The sequence below is a fragment of the Amblyraja radiata genome, chromosome 8, assembly GCF_010909765.2.
Source record: "Amblyraja radiata isolate CabotCenter1 chromosome 8, sAmbRad1.1.pri, whole genome shotgun sequence".
NCBI classification, from domain to species: domain Eukaryota; kingdom Metazoa; phylum Chordata; class Chondrichthyes; order Rajiformes; family Rajidae; genus Amblyraja; species Amblyraja radiata.
In genome coordinates this window covers 4,304,158-4,323,146 of record NC_045963.1, presented here as the reverse complement: position 1 = coordinate 4,323,146, position 18,989 = coordinate 4,304,158, and the positions used below count along the sequence as shown (strand labels likewise).

The following is an 18,989-nucleotide window of genomic DNA, read 5'->3' as shown; positions in this document are numbered from 1 at the left end:
ATGGTTGATGTGTGAACGACATGACAGTAATTTCAGTAAAGATTTCAGATCACCTTGATAAAGGGAAACAATAAGGGCAAGAAGAAGAAAAATCCAGAAATGCAATTAACATTTTTCTCACTCAGTAGTTGTTTCCAACTCAATGAGTAAGCATGATGCAAGGATCTAATTCTGGCTATTGATATGGGACAAGCAGAGCATGTTTCAGTTGGACATTTTTTGGGTAACAAGGTATAGCTTTTATCCTGCAGGTGACTTGAAATCTAGAGTAATAATAAACAATGAGGAAAGATCAGACACATAAAATATGCATAAATGTCGGAAGAAAACCAATGCAGTGAGGTGTGAACGATTCTGTTTGGATTGGATGAGTCAAATACGGCTGGGCGAGTTAAGAAACCTTAAAGCAAATCCAAGGGATTCTGCATTTTATAAATAGAACCACAGAGTACAGGAGAAAAGAAGTTATATTAAAAATAGAAACAGAAATTGCTGGAAGTAGACAAGCAATATCTGCAGAAAGAACCAGAGTTCATGTTTCAAGTTAATAACCTGATCTTCTATTCCCAACATTGTCTTTAGTTCACATTTGCAGCTGTTTGCTTTTCAAAGTTATAGCAACCCTATATAAATTATTCCTGCTGCCCTACATGGATTAATGTGTCATATTGTGAATACTGTTGTTTAGAAAACATGTTAAGGCCTTGTAAAAAGGGAAATGCACCAAAATGGCACATAGAATAACCGTGTTCTGTCCAGAAGAGCTGTCATTATTCTTTTTGGAGCATAGAACTAAGGAGATATTTTTGGAGCATAGAACTAAGGAACAAAGGAACTTAACATTATAAATGGTTTGGAGTAAACATGGCGAAAATGTTTTTATTTCAGAGGGACAGTAACTGGATTTTGACTTGATTGCTAAAAATATTCAGGATAGATTACAAGCATTTCCTTTCACAGGCCAAATTATTATCTCTGTACTCCTTGAACAGGTAGTAGGAGCAGATTCAATGGGATTTGCCAGGCAAAGGAGAAAGAACAGGGAAGTAGGGCAAATTTGACAGCAGCTTCCAGGCGAATCACTATTGGTCAAATAAAGTGCCGCATGATTTATATGGCTCTAACAAGCAATGCAGATTTATATATTTTTTAAATGTAGGTGAAATTTGTGAGACAAAATTAGATAGGGATCTGGATTCCAGCTGAAAACAGGAATTTCATTACACACATTTGCAGGTACATCAACTTAAAGAATAAAAGTGTCATCAATTTATTAATAAATATCACCAATTTTAAATGGTGACATGGCACAACAAAGCTTCTTTTAAAACACTGTACATAAAAAAGAGATAAATGATAAGTCAATAGTGGCTCTTAATATTCGTGGTCTTTCAATCCCAAAAAATGATTAATTGAAGAATATTGTATTTAACTTGTCTGCTTTCCTTTGCCCTTGTTTGTATTCTTTGGAAAGCAAAATATTTTACACAGGTTCTTTAACACTTGTTTACAGTGTGGCTTTAGTGATTTAAGATTACAGTTCAAACTGGCTTTGTTGGAACACCTTTATAATTACTTATTCTGAATCACCCACACAAGAGATGAAATACTCATATTTTGATGATAAAGATGATTCATACATACGATGTTAATTTCGTGCAGACCGAAAGGTCTGAATGACAATAAAGTTTCCAAGATCCAAGATTTAGTAATTGATTTACTAAACAGTGTTCTGTTTCAGCAGCCTGATACTTCATTGATCTTTCCGAATGATCGCAACTGTGCAACATCTTTAAAGTAGAGCACACTTAATGCTGTGTAACACTTATTCAGTATCTGAGTGCAGTTGTATTGTCTTCTGCTATGGCCCCATTGATAAGATCCATTGTGTTGCTTCTTTGTCTGAGTAACACAGGGTGGCGTTTCTTCTTCTGCCACATATTGTCTGTAATCAATATAGTGATCATCTTTTATTTCGAGTCTGTGCTGGAAATACAATACCATTTCCTGGTATGGTGCTTACAACAACAATTGGAATTTGGACAGTTAGAATGGGTCAAACCGAACTTAGCTTGACAAGGCCTCGAACTGAATCCTCGTGCATCGAATCCTGGATGACTGCGTTCAGGACGAGCATGGTGTGGCTCTGAGTGAGAGGAGTACCTAGGTTAAGCATTCCTGGAGGTGATGGAGCCTCCTCTGGCGTAAGAAAGTAGTGACCTTCAGATTGTTCCGTCAGTGGCATTGTATCTGTTAATATGGTTGCTGTTGCAAGGTTTGAATTCGATGGGGGAGGTGTTGGCTGCCCGAGTCCCAAGGTGGCACATGGAGGAGAAATTGTCATCTTCCCAGGTAGAGGAGGCTCTTCACAGGTTGGACTTGACTCACTCTGTAAAAGTGTTACAGCTGCTGCCTGAAAAACAAATGTAGTTCTCTTAATGCATTCAGCCTGGTTGCACTAAGGTACAAATGGATATAACAAATATATAAGAAGCATATATGTGACATATTGTGACAGGTGGGTTGGGAAGGAAATGAGGGGAAAATGAGCAAATCTGCTGGGTATTGCATGCATGGCACGATTAACTTACAAAACATTCCTAAACCTTATGTAACAACTTCCCTTTATTCTGAAAATCTTGTCAGCAACCACTAAAGTATTTGTACAGGCAGTCTTCCGGTTCCGTAAGGGTTCTATTCCCGAGAACTGTTTTTACGCTGATGTCCATGTTCTATAGTAACCCAGATCATATCATTGTACATACACTTGCTATAATTCTTTAATTTTATTGAATAATAAATCCTCATAATGAAACCACCCATAATTCAACTAATGGAATATTTCATTATACAGTAATTAATAAATACCATGAAACATGTTATGCCTATTGCAAGCGTGAAAATGTTTTTTAAAAGTATGGGGAAATAAATTAAGTTGCATTTCCATATCAGTCGTCAGAAATCCAGAGTCCCTGTATTAACCGCTGTTGTTATTTTAATGGGACACTGCAAAACAGTCAACAACTAACTCCATGTCTTGCCCGAGAATCTGAACAACAGATATTTAAAGGGTTCTCATGTTTTACTTTAATAGGACCTGGTTTTCTTTCCCCAGCATTCTTTGCTTTGCTTAACTATTAATAGTTTTTTTGAAGCCACCACTAAGCTGTTACAACTGCATGCATTTTTCACAATGGAAGCAGAGATTGCAATGCTATATAAACCTAAGAATTTCAATCTGAACTGGTTTAATTTGATGAGAAGAAGAAGAGACACATTCTGGATAATGATCATTTTGTGGTGAAGAGATCCAGAGGAATAAGGCACAGAGCAATAGAAATGAATGATGGTTCATGAACCTAGAAAAAGCAAATTAAGCATCAGGGCTTATGGCTAGAAGGAAAAACAATGTATTTTTTATTATATTGGGGCACTGGAGAAGGTACAGAATATGTGGAGCATATGATTTGAAGCAAAGACTGGACAGGCTGAGGGTTTTTTTTTCTGGAATACCAAGCTAGGAGGTGATTCAAGGCCTTTAATGTTATACATATTATAAACGGATTTGGTTGGGTAGATGTGGAGACATTTCCACTTGGAGAAAGACCAAGCTAAAGGCCATTCACATAAAACAACCATTTCAGGAAAACTAACTAAATTGGTTAAAATATAAAACATAATATCACCAAGTGTACATGCAGTGAATAGCTTAGGAACTGCAGATGCTGGTTTATACCAAAGATAGACACAAAATGCTGGAGTAATGAGCCTGTCCCACTCAGGCGATTTTTTTCGGCGACTGTCATAGTTGTAGCAAGTCGCTGAAAAAACGGTGACTGGACCCACCTACGACAATATCTACAACCTACCACCTAGTCGAAGTCCAGCTACGGCAAGCTACCGACAACCGGCGACCCATTAGGACGTCCACCTGCGACCACACCTACGTCCACCCGCGACAAGCTATGACAAGGTACGACCCTATTGGCGACAACTGATGACAACTGAAGACAATTCAGTCGCCGGTACCTGTCACCGGTTGATGCAGGTAGTCGGCAATGGAATTCATCGAAGTCAGCACCTGCGACAGCCTACGTCAGCCTGGCGACAACCTACGACAGCACCTACGTCAGGTGAAGTCAAGCTACGCTCATTGGCGTCAAGCCCACTGTCGCCTAAAAGTTTTGAACATTTCAAAATCCAACGGCGATCAGAAAAACACTACGATTCTTTGGGCGACTGAGGAGACAATACGACCATACAGGCAAAACCCCGGCGACCATGTGGCGACAGCTTAGTCGCCTGTAATCGCCTAAGTGAGACAGGGGCATTACTCAGCGGGATAGGCTGCATCTCTGGGGAGAAGGAATGGGAGCTTTTTCGTGTCGAGACCCTTCTTTAGACTTCAGAGTCTGAAGAAGGGTCTCGACCAGAAACATCACCCATTGGACTGCATGTTCTGTGTTCTATGTAATACTATCTAGTTTGTGCAGGACTAACTAGATGCAAGATTAAAATTAAGATCCAGATTTCATCCCAGGTAAATTGTGTGCCAAGGTCCTGTTGACACCAGGAAACCATGAAGGGCAATGCTTCTCAGATGACCTAGAATTTTCACTGTAGATCCTGCCTTGGGAGGCAGACTGATAGAATGGAGGTCTTTCAGCTTGGAAGCCTGTAAATAAACATCAAAGCCTATAAACCCTAGCCACTTTTGTATGTGTGCATTTCCAGTGAACTTAAACTATTATCAAAATATAATTGAAGGTAGACACAAAATGCTGTAGTAACTCAGCGGGGCAGGCAGCATCTCAGACTGAAGAAGGGTCTCGACCCTAAACGTCACCCATTCCTTTTCTCCAGGGATGCTGCCCGTCCTGCTGAGTTACTCCAACATTTTGAGTCTACCTTCAATTTAAACCAGGATCTGCAGTTCTTTCCCATCAAAATATTATCGCTGTCAGGAGACTTTCATTCAGCATTAAGCTTATCCCTGTCCTGCCGTGTCTGTTTTACCCACCTGAAAAGTGCCTCTGCATCACCTGAGAACTTTAGAGTCACAAGGCATAAACTGATTGCCTCTAGATTATTCCTAACTACAGTAGTTAATATACAAACATTGGCCAGTCAAAGCTGTAGTTTCTAATGAAAGAACTCACAGATGTTGCACTACAAAAGACTCCAATAATATCAAGTGTAGGAAGGAACTGCAGATGCTGGTTTACACCGTAGACACAAAATGTTGGGGTAACTCAGCGGGACAGGCAGCATCTCTGGAGAGAAGGAAAGGGAGACGTTTCGGGTCGAGACCCTTCTTTAGACTGAAAGTCGGGAGAGAGGGACTGGAAGGGTGAGGTATGAAAGCACAGATCAAAGGGGACGATGATCAAGGAAATGTACAAAAAATGGTACATTTTTAGCTGAGGGGAAGGTGACAATGAGGCATACAATCAGTAATATTTAATCAGGAGAACGATGAAACTAGTCAGAATTAGGATGGAGAGGGACAGACAGGGAGGGAAAGCCGGGGTTACTTGAAGATAGAGAAATCAATATTGATACTGCTGTGTTGTGAGCTGCCCAAGCAAAATATGAGCTGTAGTTTCTCCAATTTGCTTTGGACCTCACTCTTGACAGTGGAGGAGGCCCACGTCAGAAAGGTCATAGTGGGAGTGGGAGTGGGAGTTCAAATGTTTAGCAACCGAGAGATCGGCTGGGCCGAGGCGGACTGAGAGGAGGTGTTCAGCGAATCATATCATGTTCTCATCTGCAACAGCTGATATGCCGTTAAGTATCCCCCACATGAATCAAAGATTGCATTCATGACCACTGCAGCATTCATGAACAGAAAGTAACGCTTGCTTTCCCTCCCTGTCTGTTCCGCCCCATCCTGATTCTGACTAGTTTCATCATTTTGCAGAAACTCAAGGTTGTTGGAGATGCTGCCATAAGAACAAAAACGGATGCATTCCAGTTCTCCTGGGAGGTCCTGTGCAGGGGCAAAAGGTCGGACCAGTCAGCGTCTGAATCATTTTTCCTTGCTACTGATAGAGGATGATCAGCCATGATCACATTGAATGGCGGTGCAGGCTCGAAGGACCGAATGGCCTACTCCTGCACCTATTGTCTATTGTCCTTGCTTCCGAACTTCTATTTACAATTGCCATTGAAGCACTCCTTCAAGCTGGTCATTGGAATTCTGATAAAGGGAGTCGTGGGTTATTCTATTGTCCAGGACAGTGGTGAGAATGTGGAACATTACAGTCCACAATCGCACCATTCCATAGCATTAATCATAGAGAGGAGCAGCAGGAAGCCTAGGAAAAAAAAGTTAAAAAGGAGATGGATGAAGATGAAGGTCCAACTATTACAGATTACATCAAGCCAGTCACTTCCTTTACAGTTGGATCCAACCCTAGATTCTGGTGGAGTTCTTCCACACATCTGGAATAAATGCAAACAACTGGGATTAACAAGGGCACAGAGTGCTGGAGTAACTCAGCGGGTCAGGCAGCATCTCTGGAGAACATGGACACAGCTTGTTGGAGTAACTCAGTGGGTCAGGCAGCATCTGTGGAGAACATGGACACAGAGTGCTGGAGTAACTCAGCGGGTCAGGCAGCATCTGTGGAGAACATGGATAGGTGGGGTTTCAGTGTGCTGGAGTAACTCAGCAGGTCAGGCAGCATCTGTGGAGAACATGGACACAGAGTGCAGGAGTAACTCAGCGGGTCAGGCAGCATCTCCGGAGAACATAAATAGGTGACGTTTCGGGTTGAGACCCTTCTTCAGACTACATGTTCTAGCGATCTGGAACTGACTCCTTTACAAAAGGCAGAAGATGCATCTCCCATTGTTTCAGAACCACATCTATGAGGGGGACTTCACTTCACCTGATTTCTCTGACAGTAGGGACCAATTAAAATTCAATCTTTCCCCAGATCTATTCATCCAGAACCAGGGGTCACAGTTTAAGAATAAGGGGTAGGCCATTTAGGACTGAGGTGAGGAAAAACCTCTTCACCCAGAGAGTTGTGAATCAGTGGAATTCTCTGCCACAGAAGGCAGTGGAGGCCAACTCACTAGATGTTTTCAAGAGAGTTAGATTTAGCTCTTACGGCTAAAGGAATCAAGAGATATGGGGAAAAAGCAGGAACGGGGTACCGATTTTAGATGATCAGCCATGATCATATTGACTGGCGGTGCTGGCTCAAAGGGCTGAGTGGCCTACTCCTGCACCTGTTTCTATGCTGTTAGTCTTTCCAGGGTGGAGGAGATCAAAGAGATTGAAGCTCTATGTGGTAGCAGCCCGACTATCAATGCATTGCCATCCACATTGACAAAGCCTTTGGAATGTAGGACTTAAGAGAAGCATGAAGGACACTACTCACTCTTGCTTTGTACCAGAAATTTGCTTATTGTAGCTCTGGACACCATTACGGTCTGGATCCATTATTTGTTTCGCGATTCTTCCCTTAAAACCGGGGTTCAAGAAGGAACTGCAGATGCTGGAAAATCGAAGATACACAAACATGCTGGAGAAACTCAGCGGGTGCAGCAGCATCTATGGAGCGAAGGAAATAGGCAATGTTTCGGGCCGAAACTCTTCTTAAGTATACAGCTGTGATTAGGCTGATGCCAGTTGCTGCTCATTTGTGATATGAATTTTATCCTGTGCAAACTCTGAACTTCATCACTTGTTTCACTTGCGGTTTTAATCCCTGTGCTAGTGAGCAAGCGGAGTCAATTGAAAGCCATGGTTGCTGTGACACCATCATCTTCAGATTGGATTTTGAGAGAACCTGCAAATACATCCAGAATGGCAAATAATGGGAAGATTAAGGAGTCTCAAAAATGTGACTTGATAAGGTCTATCTAATTTGTTTGCTGGTTGAAGATCAGTGTATTAAATAAGAATAAAATAAAAAAGTAAACAGAGATCCCGATGCTCCAACACTCTTCCTACTCCATCTATTGTGGTTCATTGCAAGTTTGGTTCAGTCTCCAGTTTTATTAAATAAAACCCAAGCTGACAGCTTAATCTTCTCTCAGTCAAATCTGCTTCGGTAACCACTTGTTTTGCATAAATAAGTCGGTCTTATCGGCGTGAGTCGTAAACGTTTTATGAATTTGTGAGACGCGCTGATGTGAACACAAGTATTGCATCACATTAGCAAGTATCAGAAGAGGGCGACATACACTGATTTAGTTTAGCTTTGAGATACAGCGTGGATACAGGCCCTTCGGCCCACCGACCAGTGATCACCTGTACTCTAGTTCTATCCTATACACTAGGCGCTAACTTACAGGAGCCGATTAACCTACAAATTTGCGCATCCTTGGAGTGTGGGAGGAAACCAGAGCACCCGGAGAAAACCCACAAGATCACGAGGGGAACCTACAAATTCCAGACAGATAGCACCCGTAGTCAGGATCGAACCCAGGACTCTGGCGCTGTAAGGCAGTGCCAACGTGTAGAGACACATTTATTGCTTTCCCTGTGTCACCAGGTGACAATATGCTATATGTAGTAATTCTGGCATCACACTTTAAAAAGGATGTCAAGGCTTGAGAGAATGGCCTACGATTTACTACGGTGGTACCAGAGACGAGGAAATATAGTTGCCAAGATAAAATGAAGGAAAAAAAATTGCACTCTGTGCAGCAAAGTAATTTAACCAAAGTCCTGATAGATTTTGAAATTTATAGTTTTAACGATTAAAAAAGCAACTTTCCACAGGCAAATGGTTTAGTAATCAGAGGATATTACCACCAATAAGTTACCGTCAAGTTTACTGTGGATTATGTGGTGTCAGGGATGACGCCGGGTCTACTCCAACACTCACAGTAGAGTGAACTCACTTAATATGGTCTATTTATGGTGACAAGAAGGTCCAGGTGGGGGCGCTGTCCTTCATTGCCAGTGCACAGGTGAGGAGGTACTGCCGATCTCAGGCTAATCCTGGCAGCTCAGTCCTGGCCTCGAAGGAGGTGCGGCGATCTCAGGCTTGTACCTGCAGTTCACCCTTGCCTGGAGAGAAGATGCTGGCAGTCTCAGGCTTGTCTTAGCTACTCAGTCTTGGGCTTGACGAGGAGGCACTGGCGGTCTCAGGCTTATCCTGGACACTCAGTCTTTGCCTGGGGTGGGAGATTGCAACCTTCACGTGGTCCGCCCTGTTTCGACGAATGTAATCAACCTGGTGTGCACAATCAAATAGAACAAGTTGTCCTACAACTTTAGACTGTGCACGCCATACGCAAGAAGAAGTCTTTGCCTCTGTGCATGGGTACATTCCCTCATTGTCTGTGGGTAGGTAAGAGGCACTGGTGTTCTCAGGCTTGTCCCTGCAGTTCATCCTTGCCTCGAGATGAGGTGCTGTAGGTCTCAGACTTATTCTTGGCGGCTCAGTCTTTGCCTCTGTGCAGGCGCAGTCCCTCGTTGTCTGCGGGCAGATAAGATAAAGAGGCACTAGCGGTCGAGGGCTTGCCCCGGCCGCTCAGTCTTGGCCTCAGATGGGGCGCTGGGTATCTAGGACTCATACCGGCAGCCCAGTCTTGACCATTAAGTGGTACCGATGGTCTTGGGTCTGTCGCAATGGCTCAGTTTTCCTCCAAACCTGCAACAGGGGAACATAGCTAGCAGGGAGGTGTCACACTTTCCCTCCCTTCTCTCTCTCTCTCTCCTCCTTTCTCATTCTCTCTCTTTCCCTCACTTTTCCATTCCAGCCCGGGTTTATCTTCAGATAGGCCAATCCAAAATCAGTTTATTGGACACAGATGTTACTTATTTGGCTGTGACCTCCGCTCCATGGTGCTAAGGTTCGGTCGCTCCTGGCCGGTCTGCCGGTGACGGGGATCAGGGCGGTAACCGAGACCAGGGGGCGCTGTTACAATTAGAAGGCGTACCATTAGCTCGTCGAAACATCCATTAAACTAATTTGGCAGGAAATGAAATATAAGCCAGTTATTAATTACCAGTATTCTGACTAACCAATCTCTGACAAATTATTTTTCACTGTGTATCACTGTCCCAGATAACAAAAGAGAAGGAGAGAGATTTACTTCCTGTCCAGAGATCATTTAGAAAATAGGTATAGGAGGAGGCCATTCAGCCCTTCGAGCCAGCACCGCCATTCATTGTGATCATGGCTGATCGTCCCCAATATAGAAACATAGAAAATAGGTGCAGGAGTCAGACTGGTTTTGTATGTATCAGTCACGATTAATGTCCAAATTCCCTGCGTAAAGGTGGGCGTTAAATTAACTTGTCATCCCTTGAAGGTGTTGAATGCCTCCCAGGCAATGAAAGGTTTAATTTCTTTGCTTCTTTAATGTAGACAAATCTTTAACTCCGGCCTCAGAAAACAACACTTCTAATTTGAAAAACAATGTTCTTTAGTAAATACTTACTCAGTACACACAATTTTTGATTCCAGTATAACATTCCAACATATTTTAGGCAAAGTCTGATCTAATTTAAATAGATCATGGTTGCACATCATTATTGAAATACTGGACACAATCCTGATTTGAAATCAGTCGTTTGATCTCAAATCAGTAGATCATAGAACTGCAGAAAATACACGCAGAGTCTTAGATATTATCCTTTGTCAGACTCGAAGTCTCCTAAGCCTGGGTGTTAACTTTGCTAGCAGAAACATCTATTTTCTAAAGAGGAGTTCATCTAATTCTAAGGTTCCTTAACTTCTCCGGAAAACTTTCAGCATGACTGCCACCAATGCCCTGCATTTTTTAAAAGATATCCTAAAGTGTACATGAACACACACCCCATTTGCACAAAGTGCATCAAATGCAAGTCTTTGCAGAAATTTTATGGTCTCTTGGTCAAGTTTCAATCCATTTCTTGATCCATTATCTGCAGTGTACACAAAGAACATAACTGGTATGAAAGAACTGCAGATGCTGGTTTAAATCAAAGGTAGAAGAAGGGTCTCGACATAAAACGTCACCCATTCCTTCTCTCCAGAGATGCTGCCTGTCCTGCTGAGTTATTCCAGCATTTTGTATCCATGTACATAACTGGTTTGCTCCGATTCCCGATGGAGACAGAAACTTGAGAAATAAGAAGTTTTTTTTTCAGTTTGCTGACAACATGGTTGCTGTTGGTTAGAAAAGGGAATGGGTCTATGCAAATTAGGTCGGTTTACAATGAAGTTGAAAAAAATCATTTTTGGCACCAAACTGTTGTATCCCCTCACATTTAGAGTTGACCTATTTAGAGGTTGACTGGAACTAGGCACAATATTCACAGAAACATATTATCCTTTAACACTTAATAAAGAGTAAAAAGTTATATTGTAGGGCAATTAAAAATAAAGCACAGAAGTCTATTCAAACTTCCATTCCCTTGACAATATTTTTGTTTGTCGTTAAACGTTTAAGTTTTTAGACAGTGTGAAGGTTTATTCAAGAAAAGAAGAGGGTGAATTTGAGAAATAGAAGGGGGTTGTAAGCAAGATGCAGAGATGGAGGTATTGAGAATAGAGATTCAGGAGAAGAACTGAGAAAGTGAGAAAGGATGGGTACAGGAGAATAGACACCAGCAATAGTTAAAAACACCGAAAATTAAAAATAAGGAAGCAAGTACAAGTAGTTCTGCTGTAATGTGAGTTTCCATAACACAGATTGGATATAACGCAAGTAATGAGGGAATATTATTTACATTTTGTGGTCCTAATTAGTTATAATTCAATTTCAATCGAAAGCTAGAGAACCATCTGAAGAAGGGTCTCTACCCGTAACGTCACCCATTCCTTCTCTCCAGAGATGCTGAGTTACTCCAGCTTTTTGTGTCTATCTTCCATTTAAAGATACTTTGGAAATTGACAAGCAGACAAAAAGCTGCCTTGGATTTAAACAATATGTGGTGGGGTCCGTTTCCCTGTAACCTCCCTACAGTAATTAGGCACCAATGTATTTTAAGAACTCTGCTGCTACTTCAAACACGTGTGGCCATTGAAGCTTACACCTCCATTGACGTTTGTACATTTATTAAACAATGTAACACATGGCCTTTAGTATTTTTAGTCTACAGTAACAGAAAAAACTTTTTGCTATTGAAAAGACCTTTATTGTGAAAATCCAGTGGGAAAAATAGTTTTGTTGTTTGAGTCTGAAACTTTTAGCCACTAAACCCCTTTTCCCCATTGACACAATTGCCTTTATAAAGCAATTTCCCATAACATAGAGCTCCTTAAGAATGCAATTATCACATTATATCAGACCTACCTGTATGCATAAACAGAACAAAAGAGATTTGTGTGATCGAGAGAAAGGAAAATAGGAGAGAAAACAAATGCATTGGAGCAAGGACTCAGAGAATGAAAGCCCTGTCCCACGGTTCGAGTTCATTCAAGAGTTCTCCCCGAGTTTGCCCCGATTCGAACTCGGAGATTTACGGTAATGGCCGCGCGTAAGTACTCGGGGCTCTAGTGGACATTTTTCAACATGTTGAACATTTTTCACGAGTCTTCCCGAGCTTACCTGCCATTAGCGAGTCTTCCCAAGTACCTGCCGTTAGCGTTACGAGCCGCTAAGAGACGTCCCCGAGCTCCGACATACCCGCTACGTTCATTCTACGTGCTTATCACGAGTTTGATTTTTTTTTAAACTCGGGAGAGCACTTGTATGAACTCGTACAGTGGGACAGGGCCGTGAGAGGCAGATAACGAACGTCAGATAAAAATGAAGGGAGTAAGAGCAAGTGAGTAACAAAGAATTTTGTGAACAGAGGGTGGGGACTGTGGTCTTACAAGAGAATAATCCAGATAGTTGGGCAGTTAAATACTTGGTACAACACATGTCAAAAGTCACTTTGTGTAAGAAGGAACTGAAGATGCTGGTTTAAACCGAAGATTGACACAAAAAGCTGGAGTAACTCAGCGGGACAGGCAGCGTCTCTGGAGAGAAGGAATGGGTGACGTTTTGGGTCGAGACAAAGTCACTTTGTTAGGTTATCTTTTAAAATTTACGGTATAGTAAACTTGGAACAATCATTATTAAATATACATTGTTAATATAAAATGTGAGGAATGCTCTTAAAGCACAAAAGCAAAATGGCACTGTTCCTGATCACAGTAAAAGTTTCCTTAAAGGGCCTGTTCCACTTAAGTGTCCTTGGCACGCAAATTATGCGACCTCGTGGTCGCGTTGAGCCGAGACGGTCGAGCGAAGGTCGGGCGCGATTACATGCGTACGCACAGCCGTCTGGAGTGCGTGACGTCATTTGAAGATGGACACAAAGCTGGAGTAACTCAGCGGGACCGGCAGCATCTCTGGAGAGAAGGAATGGGTGACGTTTCGTGTTGAGATTCTTCTTCAGTCTGAAAAGAAGGGTCTTGACCCGAAACGTCACCCATTGCTTCTCTCCAGAGATGCTGCTGGTCCCACTGAGTTACTCCAGCATTTTGTGTCTATCTTCAATTTTCTTGGCTCCGCTCTAGGAGTAGAAGTGGTGGCAGATCCAGACCGCAACGGCCGTGAGCCCCAGGCCGAGTTCGGCGATCGTTTGCCTGCTTCTGCTGCTTTTAGAGGTTATACGTTGCGTCGCGCCAGGGTCTTGGGCCAGTCCCACTTTGGCCGTCAGTTCCATGACAGGCCGTTGGCGCGCGAAGATTTCGTTCAGTACAAAAATTTCGGAGCCCCGCGCGAAGTCGCGCACAACTACCTACCCCTCCGCGCATCGAAGTGGGACCGGCCCCGCGCGGCCATACGATGCCCGTGCGCCTCAACGCGACCACGAAGTCGCGTAATTTGCGTGCCAAGAACACGCAAGTGGGACAGGCCCTTAAAGCACTGAAGTAACTGAAAATAATCTTGATCTACTGCGAGCCAAAATACATACATTCAATGGGTCAAATGGCCATCTTCTGTGCTTTAACAATTTTATGATTAACTGACTAAATATTGAAAAATATATACAAAAATGCTGGAGTAACTCAGCAGGTGAGGCAGCATCTATGGAGTGAAGGAAATAGGCGACGTTTTGAGTCAAAACCCTTCTTCAGACTGATGTGAGGGTGGGAGGGGGGTGGCGGGAAGAAGAAAGGAAGAGGAGGAGCCAGTGGGCTGAGGGAGAGCCGAGAAGGGGAGGATAAAGTAGAGACTATCTGAAATTAGAGAAGTCAATGTTCATACCTCTGGGGTGCAAACTGCCCAAGCGAAATATGAGGTGCTGCTCCTCCAATTTACGGTGGCCCTCACTCTGGCCATGGAGGAGGCCCAGGACAGAAAGCTCCCTCAGCCCACTGGCTCCTCCTCTTCCTTTCTTCTTCCCGCCCCCGCCCCCCTACCCTCACATCAATCTGAAGAAGGGTTTTGATCCAAAACTTTGCCTATTTCCTTCGCTCCATAGGTGCTGCCTTACCCGCTGAATTTCTCCAGCATTTTTGTATATCTTCGATTTTCCAGCATCTGCAGTTCCTTCTTAAACATTTAAAAAACCCATGTCGCTTTGCTCTGAATTTGTGCATACATTTGTTGGTAACAGCTCCGCTGGTAGAAATATGTAAATAAGCCATGCAAATAATACATAACGACATTTAATTTATCATGCAGATTTATTGCTAGAAAATACATGCAACTTTCATGCAAAAGTTTACAGCTTGTTAAACACTGCATACATAGCCAAATTAATAGTTTTAGACAATGCTCAGGAACAGTACATTATCCACAGGCTCAAAAGTAGCAGCCGAGAAAAACGAAGGGTGTGGTTTTCTCTTCAACTATTTTTTATAAAGAATGTTAACATTTTTTTTCCATTCATTTTCATCACTTGGGAATATTACTCCCTGCTCAGAGTTTGGTTTTCACAAATAGCCGGTGCTGTACCTAAGTTTCAATTATTGAAATGCAGCCTCAGCAGTGAACAGTGGTAGACACGAGGAACTGCAGTTGCTGAAATCTTGAGCAAAAAACAAAAGTGCTGAAGGAACTCAGCGGGTCAGGTAGAACCCTGGAGAGAAATTGACAGATCATGTTTCAGGTCGGGACCATCATTCCAACTGGAAAAGAAAGGCAGCGATGTGACAAGTGATAGGTGGATACAGGTGAGAGAGGGTGATTGTCACTTATTCCATCCAATTGTCAAAGTCTGGAGGTGAGGGGAAGAGGGGTCCAGGTCAGAAATGGGGTGATAAAAGGGAAATCTGGGACGATGAGCAACGGAGCATAGTAACGTGTGGTGGGAGATGGAAGGATAAATATGTGAACGTGGGGTTGACGGGGGGGGGGAGCAGGGAAAAGAGAAGGGGATTACATTAAATTGGAGAATTGGACAGGGCATGAGAACAGAACTCCAGGACACAAAGAAGCCATGGGTGCGGGTGCAGCTGCAGGGAAGCCACATTTACTGAAGAAAGAGGGCACCTCGAATATCCTAGACTGAACGAAGAAGAAACAGGGGAGGATGCAGCAGTAGAGAAACCACCTTTGCTGAAGAAATAGGACATCTCGAATGTCCTAGACTGGAATGCCTCATCTTGGGAGCAAACGTGGCAGAGAAAGTGAGAGTAAGGGGGTAAGCGTTCTTGCAAAAGGCAGTGCAAGGATGTATAGTTTCGAAAGCTGTGGAACTCAGTGGCTTTGCAGTAGATGTCAGTCGACAGTCTGTCTTGTGATGGCGACAGACATCAAGAAATTTCGATAGAGGTATCAGAAATTATTTGAGGGCAGGGTGGGAGTTAGTAGTAAAACTGATTAAATCAACCAGTTTTGCACATGTGCAGGTGCCAGCTACATAGCAATCGTCGATATGGTAGAGAAAGCATTGGGGAGTAGATCCAGGGTATATTTGAAACAAGGAATGTTCAATGTTACCATAGTCCATTTCCCTGGCTTGCTGCCTGGCTTGCTGAGCTTCTCCAGCATTTTGAGTTTTGTTCAATTAACTTTGACAGGCCGCATGACCACAATGGTTAAGTTACTTATTGAATAACTTTAAAATAGGGTCGTGAAGTGAGTCTTAGTGCCCTGGCTAAGATCAGCAAATCAAACCGTTTTGGGACTGCATTTGCTGCCTTCTTGGTCCCCCGCATTTAGCTACTGAATGGATAAATTTGGAGGGTAACTTTTTAACATCTATCCTCCAAAATACTGCCATTATCAGATACAACTACTCAGGTCCTTGCTCAATTTAAAATTACAATGTAACATTATGTATATCTTATACATAATAGGACTTGTAATAGGATTAAGTAAGCTCCTTGAAATGGCAAAAAATGTGCATATCTGTACATGACATACTGTATACTGCTATTTGCAGATAACATAATAACTTGGCTAAATAGAATAATGAAAATAGTCATAGATTCCAGGGTAACAGGGTGGGAGATGGTACTCAATGAGAACAAGTGGGAGGGCTAATAAAGAGAATCAGTATATTGCAAATTATGTGATTTCAGAAAGAAAGAATGTTAGGCATCTCTGCTCTTATATCCTATATATATGCATATTGTCCCAGAAACTTAATTGCTCTCATTCTTGCCATTTCAAATTTGTGTTTAGTTTAGTATAGTTTAGTTTAGAGATAGTTTAGTTCTGGGAACCTATTTGGATGTGAGGCAATTCCAACATACCTTAGTGAACGGTAGTACACTGCAAGGGAATAGCAGTGGTTTCAGGCATTATATTACAAGATAATGTAGGTAGATGATGATTTTTATCTTTTGGAGTATAGCATCTTATACAATAAAACTGGTGTTTGTATTGAACTTACTAGGGATTTTTTTTTTTTAATACACAGAAATTCCAAAGTATATGTACCACAAACCCTGTAAAAAAGGGATTAATACAAAACAACATTTTCAGTGATTAAAATGTCAGATGATTATTTTTCCATTGTAAACTCATCAAATGAATAATTCGTATATTTTCTGGGAAAGAGGAAACTTATATCACTGAAGTGCTCCCTCATTTTGTAAGTATATACTATCTATATAGTTATTATTCAAAGTTGTTTTGTCTGCCACTCATCAAATGAAAATCACTTCAAATGAAAACCATGTTTCTGCTTTGTTTGTAAATGAATTACTGAATTGGTTTCCAGGGTGATAAATGTCTTCAAGCTTAAATTAGCAATAGTTAAAAAAGGTCCACTTCATTTGGTGTTAGCATTGCTTGAAAATGTTATTGGTTTTTATTCATTTGCAGAAACCCAATGAAGAATATTGTGTGTTAGTACACCCTCCAATGAAGGAATAAGATTCACAAATTTATTTCATTTTAAAATCAAAACCAAAGTTTGAATGGATGAGAGATTAAATTGACTGCATTAAGAAGGCAGAACAGTTAAAAAGGAAAAGACAGTGAGAGGTTCTCAAGTATTTGATTTGGTGCAAGAACAGGCTCTAATAGGTACCCTTTGCTTTTTACACATTCACAATCAACAATGAGACTAGAGACAGGATCAAATGAAACGGGAAAGCAAATTAGGGCAGCTATTAGGGCAGCAGGGTAATTTTACTGATTGTATGTCTCGTTGTCATCTTCCGCTCTGACACAAAATGCTGGAGTAACTCAGTGGAACAGGCAGCATCTCTGGAGAGAAGAAATGGTTCGGGTCGAGACCCTTCTTCAGACTTGACAGATCCCCCTACTTGCCTCACTCGCAATCACACCCACTTTCTCCTGACCTCGGACCAAGTGGAAGTAGTTAATCTAACAGGTGTGACTGCCTCCTGAAACACAGTTCCAGGTAAGTCTACTCATCTCTGATGTGTCGCAATGTTTGAAGCCTGGCTTCATACAAGAAATGCTGATCACCATTCAGTGTAGACATTCTAAATTCACCACAGCTCTGTGTTTACAACACCGGACACACTACTCTTGGTATTTGACATTTAGATTGAGCTTGTGATGCCTGGCCCTTCCTTGCATCCTTCTTGTTGGCTCGATCGGTAAATTGACAAAATCACGTGGGACAGCCAGGTATATGTCACTGTCAATGCTTCTGGAGGCATTGTGTGGGGGGGGGGGGGGTGACAGGGCAAGGAACGACCATAATAATTGACAACATTCCTAACTCTGAAACCTCACCGAAATAAACAAGGTGTGTAATCCAGGGACGCGCAGTCAGGGGTGGCAGAGCCTCACCTGTCATACTCCTAATGAAAATAGCTGTTAAGAAAAGTAAAGAAAAATAATAAAATAAAATAAAAATAAAGATTTTCCCCTGATCTGTGTTATAAATGTGATTTTTATATGAATCTAATCATTTATTTTATAGTCAAATTCGCCAAATTTGCACAGCACCGCTGCAAATACAGGGTGAGATGAGAGGTGAGGCAGCGATGAGCTGAGCCTCCCCTCTGATTGCGCAACCCCTCAGAAAGTGGATGGAGCGTGGGCAATAAGCGTTTGCCTGTTACTAACTCTCTGTATGTCACCAATGTAATGTTTGTAAACCCCTTCATTACATGTCCTCACCTTCCATAGTCCAGGTAGCTTATTTCACGTATAAAGATATTATATTTGTGCTCGCTGGTCTCGTCATAAAACTGCAATGAAAAAGCCCCAGGGGAGGCAGCGATCACATCTGATGTGATCTTGAGCCCAGTGGAGGGAGAGCAAGCGCCCACGTAATTGACGCTGCCTCACTCTCCCTCCACGTTAGCTAGCTTCAGCAGCGGCGGCGCAGCACTGGATTTCACCGCTGGTGGTGCTGACTGGTAAGTTGATTCGTTGATTTGTAGCGGGCGATTCGGAGGCTTTGGGCCGCTGAGAGCTCCCAATTGGGCCCCGCGCCTAAGGGGGCCCTACGCTGGAGTAACTCTCGACTCGTGTAGATCTACCCCGGGTGGAGGGGGGAGAGAGGGGTGGAGAGAGAGTAGAGGGGTGGGGGGGGGGGGAAGCAAGGGGTAGACGGGGAGGGGGGTGTGAGGGTGAATGGAGAGGGGGAGGTGGGTCGTTCCCTCACGGTCCCGGGGCAACGCTCCCGCCCCTCCAGTCGCCGTGCTTCACGCACACAGCCC

General features: G+C 42.7%; 1 protein-coding gene across 3 annotated transcripts in view; it reads right to left on the bottom strand.

Annotated features, from left to right (window-relative positions):
- Positions 1–1,246: 1,246 nt before the first annotated feature.
- zdhhc14 (zinc finger DHHC-type palmitoyltransferase 14) overlaps positions 1,247–18,989 on the bottom strand; it is a 128,922-nt gene continuing 111,179 nt past the window's right edge. For 2 of the 3 annotated variants that reach the window (XM_033025064.1, XM_033025063.1), the window contains one exon: positions 1,247–2,413. In XM_033025064.1, the coding sequence (XP_032880955.1) occupies positions 2,057–2,413 (357 nt within the window). In that variant the 3' untranslated portion in view covers positions 1,247–2,056. The remainder of the gene's footprint in view (positions 2,414–18,989) is intronic. The other variant, XM_033025065.1, reaches the window with a different exon arrangement.